General features: G+C 50.3%; 1 protein-coding gene across 2 annotated transcripts in view; it reads left to right on the top strand.

Moving 5' to 3' along the window:
* Positions 1–384: 384 nt before the first annotated feature.
* The window catches only part of TGM3 (transglutaminase 3), a 46,373-nt gene continuing 35,999 nt past the window's right edge, over positions 385–10,758 (top strand). Inside the window, exons 1-2 of one of the 2 annotated variants that reach the window (XM_089896641.1) lie at positions 472–493; positions 10,083–10,088. In XM_089896641.1, the coding sequence (XP_089752767.1) occupies positions 487–493; positions 10,083–10,088 (13 nt within the window). In that variant the 5' untranslated portion in view covers positions 472–486. Of the gene's footprint in view, positions 494–10,082; positions 10,089–10,758 lie in introns of both variants that reach the window. The other variant, XM_022592966.3, reaches the window with a different exon arrangement.

The raw sequence follows: 10,758 nt of genomic DNA, 5'->3' as shown, positions 1-10,758 counted from the left end.
GATCCCACATGCTGCAGAGCGGCTGGGCCCGTGAGCCATGGCCTCTGAGCCTGCGCGTCTGGAACCTGTACTCCGCAACGGGAGAGGCCACAACAGTGAGAGGCCCGCGTACCGTAAAAAAAAAAAAAAGAAAAGCATGACATCATTTCCTAAACCCTACGATCCAGGAAGTTGTTCATCTTGAAAAAAAAATCATAAACTCAAACTCTGCATGTTTTTTCTTATCTCCCCTCTTCTCCCCAAGCTGGTCTTGCACAAGCAGCATGACCTTCCATTGGGTGACAAGTATGTGGTTAGTGAAACGCTTACAGGTACTAGAGGAAGGACCTGTAATGAGGTGGGTGCCCCACCCACCTCATTAGAACTCTCACTGGGGTGTGTAGGAGAAGCTTCTATAAATGGTAAGGTGATCCCAGCGGCCAGTCTCCCCACACCATCTGTGCCATTCCCAGACGAACCCAGAGAGGAAGCAAAGGAAGGTGAAACATGTCTGGTGAGTACATAGAATCTTCTCTGCCAGCCCTCATTGGATGCCCATGCTTCTGGGCCGACTGAGAGGCAAGAGTGTCCAGCTCGGGACAGCTGCCTTGGGAACTCTGAAGGCTAGACCTTGATATTTTAGGGTTCTCTTTCTCAGTGGCTGCCTATTCTCTCTAGCATGGTCCCGGAGATAGAGCGTGTTTGGGATGGAGTCCTGAATAATGAGCAGGGTCTTCAGCGCAGCTGGAGGTCACATCCCCTTAGACAGACAGACAAGCTTTGCCTTTTCAAGCCAGCTGGTACCTGCTTTCTGTGTTTCTCAGTGCAGTTTTACCAGCTGTCTGTCACTCTGGCAAAGAAAAGTGCATCTCAGGGCTACAAGGGAGGGAGGGAGTGACAGCATGTGAGTTGATTTAAAAGAAACCATCGGCAGCGCCGGAATTCTCCTAAGTAAACTACACATCCGGAAGCACCAGCAAGCTCTTTAAAAGTGACTTGGTGAGCTGGAACTGCCAGGAGCAGAAGGGAGCAGGTGTGCCGAGGACAGTTCCTACCACCGGCCCCTGGGAAGGGGGTGAAAAATCACTGCTGGGGAGCTCAGGTTCTCTGGCTCTGCGGTCACTTTGAGGACTGGGCTCGGCTTTGACGGCGCCCCTGCTAAGCAGCAGGCTAATTATTGCCTGTCATGGGTGCTCTGCCCAGTGGTTTGGCAGCTACACCAAATCCAAACAAGGCAAGAGTCAAACCGGTAAAATACTGTGAATGGTGGTTAGGTCTGCAGGAAGGTTTGCCCAAGAAATCGATGAGCACGATGCAAACAGGCAATGCTGGTTACTTCAGAAGTCACAAAGACCAGGACAGGGTGGCAGCAAAAAGGACCATTCCCTTATCCCCAGCTTCCTCCCGTGAGCATGCAGCAGTGCTGGGTTGCTAAGAAGGGGAGCTTTGGATCCTGTAGACTTTAGCAAGAGGGGATGCCAGTTGTCAGCCAGGCCATCTCCCTCCCTCTGGAGGAGATGGTGGCCCAGGAAGGTACAGACACTTACCGGGGTCCCACAGAAAGCTGATAGCAGGGCCCAGACTTGGTTCTAGTAGCGCCCTTTCCACTGTGTCCTACTATCAGAGCCGAGCTTATCCATGAGTGCGGGTGACATCTGCGACACAGGAAAGCAGCACTGAACCTGGTTCCTCATCTGAGCCTGAGCCTCTGCTGCCGCTGAGCCTCAGGCTCCCGATTCAAGACAAAGGGCTTAAAATGGATAGACTTCCAGGCTCCTTCCAGTACTGACAGCTCTCTCACCATGAAAGGGCACCCAGGACAGAGAGCAATGGGCCCCAGCAGAGGCTCACCCTCTGGGGGCGTGTGCACCCACAACAGCCTGCCCGCCGGGAGACCTGCATGACATCCTGAGGGGCCCAGCGTGTCAGCGCCTGTGACTCGTGGAATTGAGCTCTTAAGGCTCAACTTCTGGATCCACCAGATGTTCTAAGGTCACAGTGAAATGTGGACGATGGTCAGTTCAGAGAAAATCAAATTTTTAAAAAGATAGACAGGGAAACACCTTCACTCCTTTGAAGCTCTCACACCTGAGTTCCTGGCCCGTCCTGGTCAGTCAGCCAAGCAGTTTTCAGAAAATGGTTCCTGAATGAACGCGTTCACTTACTGGACACCCAGGGAAAGAGCCACGAGGTGCAGTGGAGCACAGAGATCATGAGCTGTGGTCTCTGCCCTCGTGGGGCTCGAAGTGGATTGTCATTAGGCTGTGTTACAAATCCAAGCAAGAGCCAGGGGGCCAAGAGGAGGAGGGGATTAATCTTGGCCATGGTTTGGGATAGGAAAGACCCTGGGACCCAGGTGGCACTTGGTATGGACGATGAGTTGGACTCAGTCAGAAGTAGTTTTGTGGGGGCTTCCCTGGTGGTGCAGTGCTTAAGAATCCGCCTGCCAATGCAGGGGACACGGCTTCAAGCCCTGGTCTGGGAAGATCCCACATGCCGCGGAGCAACTAAGCCTGTGTGACAAAACTACTGAGCCTGTGCTCTAGAGCCCACGAGCCACAACTACTGGGCCCACATGACACAACTACTGAAACCCACGTACTTAGAGCCCGTGCTCTGCAACAAGAGAAGCCACCTCAATGAGAAGCCCACACACCGCAACGAAGAGTAGCCCGCGCTCGCCACAACGAGAGAAAGCCCGCGCGCAGCAATGAAGACCCAACGCAGCCAAAAAAACAAATTAATTAATTATTTTTAAAAAAGTAGTTTTGTGGAATGAGGAGTGTTCTGGGGAGAGGGAACAGGAAAAGAAACGTGGGTGGTTGGGCACGTGTGACCCAGGGGACTATCGGGGTCGCAGCATGCTGGTCTGAGAGGGCTGCGTCTAGCTCCCAAGTTAAGGTTCGTGTTGGAATCCGGGGTGTGCAGTTACTCCGCCTCCCGGAGTGGGGGATGATGTGGTGGAGGAAGGCCTGGCAGCCTTCTGCACAGAGTGGTCGGGCACCATCTGCCTGCCAGGCACCAAGGCCAGAGCCCCACGCCAGACAGGAATGCAGGCTGTGGACACAGACGCTGGGCCCAGTGTGGAGGGGAAGCATTGTTCCCCATCCTTGAAGCCACTCGGAGGCCCTGGGTCAGAGGCAGGATCCCCAAGGTTCAAACCTGGATGCAGACCTCTGCCTGCAGGAGGCCAGAACCTCTGTGTTGGGGACTGACGCCCTGTCCCGCTGGGATGGTGCGCTTTCCCGCCAGCCGCTTTGCTGGGCAGAGCGCTGGCTTCAGGACTTACCCTCTCTGGCCTCAAGCCCCAGTCTGCAGAGGACCCATGCCGTTCTGGGCTGTGGGTCTACACAGAAACCCTTTCCTGGGAGCTGGGATGCCAGCGGCTCTTTCCCCATTTCCAAGCCTCTGCGCTGTGTCCGTGCTGCTCTGTTCACCTCAGATAACTTCTCGGCTTAGCCTCCATCCTGCTGGGCTGCGCTCCACAGATGGAGCAATGGTTCCTTCCCCAGGGCCCACATGTTGGCCTGGGGTGTGAGCTGAAGTGAGGAAATGCTTTCCCCTATTGCTGAAGTAAGGAACGGGGCCTCAGGTCTCTGGTAGGGGCTGAGGGGGATTCCGAAGGAGTCTGCACTCGTCTCTCAGCCTGTTTTCCTCCTTTGTAAACAGGAGATGGTGACTGCCCCATCTGCCTCCCTCCCAGAGCGGCTGTGTGGCTCAGGGTTTGAAAGAATTCACTGAAAGGAGCTTTGATTAGTGTAAACGCTATGTAGGCCTAAGGCAGTGATTCTCAGTCCTGGCTCTGGCTCCGAATTAGAATCACCAGGAGAGTTTAAGGAAAAAAATCAACGCTGTCCCTAACGCAGAGATCGAGATCCTGATTTCGTGGGTCAGTGGTGGAGCTTAGGCTAATGACTTCTCCAAATGATCCTTGTACTCAGTGAGGGTCTAAGAGATCCTAAACTCTCTCTGGAAGTGAAGGGGGCCCAGAATCCTTCTTCCTTCCTCTCCTCTCATGCTGACCATATAATATCGAGGCGGGGAGGAAGCTGTGGGTGGCCCTTTCTCTCTGCCACCACCACGACCTCAGCTGGCTGCAGGGTGGCAGCGTGGAAATTGTGTGTGGTCAGGCCGCACCAGCTCCCAGTCTGGGCTCAGGCCAGGCTCTGCCTGAGCAAGTGACATTTGGCAAGTGACATCACCTGACTGGACTTTCAAATCACTCATCTGTGAAATGAGAATGACAACATAGAAGGGTTTGTAACTATGAAAGGACACATGCTCACACATGCTTAGCAGTGTCTGCACATCTGAGGCCCTCAATGGCAGCCCATGAGAAAGCTCAAACCCTCCTCTATCCTGTGTTGCTGGTGCCATTATGTGTGGGATCCTAAGGCATTTGTATCCCCCTGCCAGAGGGCCAGGCCCTAGTGATGGGCACACGTGGGATCCCAACAAAAACCCTACAAGGGAGGAGGTTTGGTTTCACTGTCCCCTTCTACAGAGATGCTGAGACCTTGCTCAAGGCTGCTCAGACCATCCGTTCAGGGCTCAGTCATCCCGGGATCCTCAGCAGCCCCTCATTCAGCCACCCAGGGAACCCCCATTTCCCCACGACCTGGGTGCCAAGAAATTGTACCACCCATGCTGCACAGGAATTGAAAATGTCTGAATGTGGGGGAAAGATGAAGGGAAGCAGCACAGGCTAGAGAGAGAGAAAGAAGAGAGTGGCAAGGGCTGGAGCGAGTGGGGGTCCTGCCAGGAGCTGGAAACATCCCGGTGCCTGGAGCTGAGGGGGGCATTGGGAATGACTCACAGCCCACCAGTGACCAAGATCTAAGACCTGGTTTCTGAGCCAAGCTCTGCCTCTAAACTACCCTGTGACCTCAGCAGATGGCTTCCCCTTCCAATGCCTCAGCTTTCTTACCTGTCATATGGGAATATTGGATCACATCACTGTTTTTCAAGCTGCCAGTTGTCACCCATTAGCAAGTTGTGAAATCAGTTTAGTGGATTGTGATCAGCAAATTAAAAAAGAAAAACAGAAAATATCAGTGCATTGTACATAGTAAGGGTTAGTATTATTTTGTGAAACTTTACGTCAATCATAGACCCATGTGTGTAAGCAATGTACAAAATGTATTTCTGTATTAATGAAGTCTCTAACAAAAAGCTTGAAGACACTTGGCTAGATGACTTTTAATATATCTCTCAGCCCTAATTAACTCTAGAAATCTGTAAGATTAAAAAAAATCTTAGTCTAGAGAAGAGACCTAGGGAATAGGGTCTGGGCAGGTGGGGAAGATGCAGCCCCTAGAGTATCATTATGTGATGGGCACCTGCCAGCAGGTCTCTGTGGTCCTCCCGGAAACAGCAAGTGAAAACCCCAGTCCCACACCTGCAGCCAAGTCATCCTCCCCACCTGCTGCAGGTGACTCGATTACAGAGCCCAGCTGATAAGGATGGAGACGGTTGCCTAGTGAGCCCGCTTTCACAATTTGGAATCTGTTCTGTGCTTCTCATGTTACCCCTGCCAAAGGTGGACCACAGAAGAAGGGGAGGTTACATTATCAGGTATATGTAATTAGGTTTAGCTGTGAATGACAGTGAACCCCACATAACAATGGCTTAGAGAAATAAACAAGACAGAAGTTTACTTCTTCCTTACACAATAGGCCTGGATGTAGGCCATTCTGGTGGAGAGGACAGCTGCACAATCCCCAGGGGCCTGGGCTCTGTGCAGTTCCCCACTCTGATGTCCTGAGGGCATGCGTGGTCTAGAGTTGAGTCTACATCACACCCACACCCCGGGCAGCAGGTGGAAGAAGATGGAAGTGAGCAGGCTAAGGGCACTTGCCAACTTTTGAAAAAGAGGTTTCCTCAGAAGGATTGAAAACAGGTATTCAAACAAATACTTGCAAATGAATGTTCATAGCAGCACTATTTACAAGAGCCCAAAGGTAGAAACAACCCAAATATCCCTCAACTGATGAATGGATGAACAAAATACAGTATATAAACATAGTGGAATATTATTCAGCCATAAAGAAGGAATGAGCTACTGATAAATGCTGCCACATGGATGAACCTTGAAAACATTATGCTAAGTGAAAAACCAGACTCAAAGACTACATACATGTGTGACTCGATTGATATGAAATGACCAAAACAGGCAAATCCAGGAGAACAGAAAGTAGATTAATGGTTGCCAGGGGCTGCAGTCAGCGGGGAATAGGGCGTGACTGCAGATGACTGGGGGATATATTTGGGGTTGATGAAAAAGTTCTGAAACTAGATAGTGGTGATGGATGTACAACATTGTGAATGTACTAAATGCCACCAAATTGTATGCTTTAAACGGCTAAAACAGTGAATTTCACCTCAATTTAAGAAAAAGAGGTTTCCTAGAAGTTAATACACATCACTATACCTACAAGTCATTGCCCAGAACTCATTCACATGACCCCAGCTGCACGGGAGCCTGGCCATTAACATGGGGGATTTTATTACCAAGAAAGAAGGAGCAAGTGAATACTGGGATAGACTTTTTTTTTTTTTTGCAGTACGCGGGCCTCTCACTGTTGTGGCCTCTCCCGTTGCGGAGCACAGGCTCCGTACGTGCAGGCTCAGCGGCCATGGCTCACGGGCGCAGCTGCCCCGCGGCGCGTGGGATCTTCCTGGACCTGGACACAAACCCGTGTCCCCTGCATCAGCAGGCGGACTCTCAACCACTGCGCCACCAGGGAAGCCCTGAGATAGACATTTGTCAGTTGCTACCACATTAGTGTTGCTGGTGGCACTGATATTCTCAGGATAAAAAAATTGGGGAAATTGCCCCCAGCCTGATGGTAGAGTTAAGCAGTGACTCAAGGAGGCGGTGTGGGATTGTGAGACGGGCCCTGGATGAGAGTTCAGAAACATCCCACTGTGGGCAAACCACCTCCTGGGCCTCCACGTCCTCACAGCCAGAATAAGGGTGTGGGGAGATGCTCGGTCTCCAAGGCTTCTCCCTCTGATGTTTTTGAGAGTCTGTGTTGATGAGTCAATTGTAAGGGCGAAGCCACTCTCCCTTCATCCCTGCCCTTCATCCAGGCAGGTGTAAAAAACAGCTCTGAGGCTCATAAACATCCATGAAGTTGTAAACTCAAGAAGAAACGTGGATGGCTGTGCACCTCCCCTACCCCCTGCCCTATCCTTTCTAGAACACTCTGGTTGTGATTAGTGCTATGCCAAGGGGTGGTGGGTGGGAGAACAAAGGCCCTGGATAATCCACAGACAGGATCATCAGATCCTTGATTTGGGGCTGGCAGAAACGATCCTAGGGCTCACACGTGGGGCGGTGACCAAGGGAGGCAGGAGCCACCTGGGGGCTTTGGGTGCACTCAGCATGCCGTCCCCCTTCGGGATTCAGGGATGCTCCTCTTCTACTCACCTCCCATGAAGAATGCCCTTTGGAACACATTTCCCCTTCCAGGTGCTCACTCTCTCCTCCGTGTCAGGATGCAAATGCCAGAAGGGAGGACAATGCACAGTGAGGGCTTCTCACCATCTGGGTCCCCCTCCCAGGTGGAGAACAGGGGACCATGGCAACAGGGAGGGTCAGTAAGACCTGGGTTCAGAATCCTGTCTCTGCCAATCATTAGGTATATGACTTCGAATAAGGTATCAGTTTCTTTCTTTTTTTTTTTAGTTGAAGTATACTTGATCTACGATGTTCTGTTAGTTTCAGGCATACAGCAAAGTGATTCGGTTATACATATATATATATTCTTTTCCATTATAGGTTATTACAAGATATTGAATATAGTTCCCTGTGCTATACAGTAGGACCTTGTTGTTTATCTATTTTATATATAGTAGTGTGTATCTGCTAATCCCCCCCTCAGTTTGCAATTTCTGTAAGATTTCATCGATGACAGGTGTAAGGTGCTCTGTGTACTGTTTTGGGGGTTTTTTTTTAGCAATGCAAAAGGTAAATATTTATTCAGAGCAAAACTTTAAACGATCAATTTTACATTCTAGGCCATGAGGAAATCACAAAACATAAAGGAAAGACAAAAACTAAAAGAAAGACAAAGACTGTCTTTTCTACTTGAACTTGATAACACTTAGTAGACCCAATGCCCTCTAGCTCGGCCTACTTCCCAAGTACATTTCAGAGTTAACAGCTCCCTTGGAATTCCGTCTTTCTCCTGAGAGTCCGGAGGTTGCAGATGAGCTCCAGTCGGCTGCTTCTCTGGGGACGCTAGCTATTGAGGCTAAGATGCAAATGCAAACCTTTACTCAGGAGCACCACTATTTCTCACTGATGGCAATGAACGGGGAAGGGGAAGGCCACAAAGGAGCAGGGCCACTTTAATCCAGATATGGTACCCCAGGGGGCAATGAGTACACCATGGATTATGTTCCTTTGTCCCTTCCGTATCTCCCAAGTATTCTGAAGCTCCTGCCAAATCTTCTGCTTCCTTCCCCAGATGATTTCTTAGCATTCCCCTGGGCTCATTATTCTGGAAAGACCAGACTTTCTGGGCCCTCAAGTGTTGAGGAAAATGTTGTGAGGTGTGAGAGGTAGTGGAATGAGCACGGGGCTTGGGGTCAGGGAACTCTACTCTAGGCTAGCTCTGGCACCAGACAGCTATGTGATTTTTGACCCAGTCATTTAACCTCTCTGGTCCTGTTTCATCTGTTGGAAAACCAGTGGATTGGTCTAGACCAATTTTTAGGTCCTTTCCAGCAGGAAAATTCCAGATTCGATTCCATGATTCTGTGAAGAATGGCTTCTGAGCCACTGAAAGTGCTGTCACAAAGTCCATGCATTTTAATGCCATAAGAGAGGCCCTTGGCCACCATTCAGAGCCTATTGACTCAGGTTACATACACTCCTAACAACACTGGTTTCACAAATTCTCGGACCACGGAGATTAGAAGCAGCAGATTAAAAGGGGACGGGATGAGCTTCAAAAGATAGACACCCTGACAGAAGCCAGGGTCAACAATGTTCTCAATTCAACAAACATTGATCTTCAAAAATGATAAAAAATGGTTAAAAAAAAAAGGTTTGGCACTTAAGAGGGGTAAGCTGGCTGTGTGTTCACCCTGGCAGGCAGGCGGGTGTTCAGTGCCCGGCCACGCCGGTTAGCTGAGCTGCCACGGAATTGTGAACCGCTTTGGGACACTGGGCAAAAGCGTGTCCTTGTTTGCCACAAAGGTTACACACGATGCCCTTCCGGCAGTAAGGGCTCAGGTGCCCCTCCTCCCCGCACCCGAAGGGGTGCTCTGTGTACTGGTAAGAGCAGTTGACACATAGGAGACTGATGACAAATGTGTCATGCTCTTCCTCACCTTCCATCTCAGAGAAGCTCTGCATGTCCCACGAGCACCCCATGAAGGAGCAAGACTCCCTCATGCCGGGGCTTATGCTGGGAAAGGCAGAGATGACCATCTCAGTCACCCCAGGGCTTCACCTAGTCCGCACAAAGTGCCCTTCGTCTCCTTTCGGTGTCTCTGCAGCCAAGGCACCCTGGAGCTCAGTCTTCTTCATCATTTTCCCTGCAGACAAGCCACTGCGTTCTGGCATGAAAGGGAGACATCGCTACTATTTTTCTGATAGTTAGAATTGTTTTATTTTTCAGGACTTAAGCAAGCCTATGTAAACTGGCTGTGTGTACTTTTGCATGTTGATTCATCTTTTTGTCATATAGCAAACAGTGCATAACCCTTGGCACAGCAAAGAAGGAGGTGGGCCTGTTGGAGGGAAGGCAGAAGCTGGCTATAGATGGGAGTCGCTGTCACCCCTCTTTCCTCACCCCTGTTCTTGACTGAGGGCTGTCTGGGAACATAATTGCTGCTCTCAAAGAGTCCATGGTCAAGAATAATAAGCTTCTCCTGGGGAGAAGGCACATATCCTTTAGGGTTTGGGAGCAGGGAAGAATCTCCAGGGAGGCTTGTGTGACCTCAGACCACACATTTCTAAGAGCTCTTCTTTTTTTCTAAAACAAGACAGTGAGTGAAGCTCTACCGAATCCCATGCACAGAAGGCAGTGAGCACAGTTCGTAAGAGGCAGGGGTTTAAAAGGGGGGGACGTTGCCCTAAAGAGTCCTAGCTTTTAGCAAACCAGCTCTCTGCAAGTCATGTAGAGCTTGATGTTTGCCAGAGGGTGCCTGAGATCTGAGCTGTCGGCATTCAATGTCTACATTCAGGAGCGTTCATCTTCTGTCCCGCCTTCTCTCCCTTTGCCTTGCCCTTCATTCAATAGATATTTTTGATTGCATGAATGTTTTAGTTTCCCTGAGTAAAAAAAACTTAATTTATTTTTTCAATAACCATTTGTTCAATGAATGAATGAACAAGTGGGCATTTGAATGAATGAATCTTTAGTACTCCAAGTGGAGGTGAGATCACCTCCTGAGCCCTGCTTCAGCAGCAGCCTTTGGCTCATCACCCGAGTTTGCGTCCCACTCAAGAGAGTGTCTCTTGCGAGCCTCTGCCCATCTCCGGAGTTGCTTGGATGGGAGCCCCCAGCCCCAGGCCCACCCTGGAGCTACGCCCTCCCTGCCTCCCCTTTCTCCTCTGTGCAAAGCCTCTGCTCTAGCCAAATGAGACACCTGCTCTCCTGGGCCTTGGGCCTCTCTGCCTGTTGTCTGGAACGCACCTGACAAAATTCTCTCTTCCTTCAAGGCCCAGCATTTTCAATGAATTCTTTCTGATCCCTATAACTGAAAGTGATTCTTACCTACATCTCCTAGACACCTTTTTGGGGGGAGATTGGATTTACCTCA

This window comes from Delphinapterus leucas, chromosome 15 (assembly GCF_059928025.1).
Source record: "Delphinapterus leucas isolate spDelLeu-1000000601 "Yukka" chromosome 15, BTC_Dleu_Yukka2, whole genome shotgun sequence".
NCBI classification, from domain to species: Eukaryota; Metazoa; Chordata; class Mammalia; order Artiodactyla; family Monodontidae; genus Delphinapterus; species Delphinapterus leucas.
This window is presented reverse-complemented; position numbering and strand designations above follow the sequence as displayed.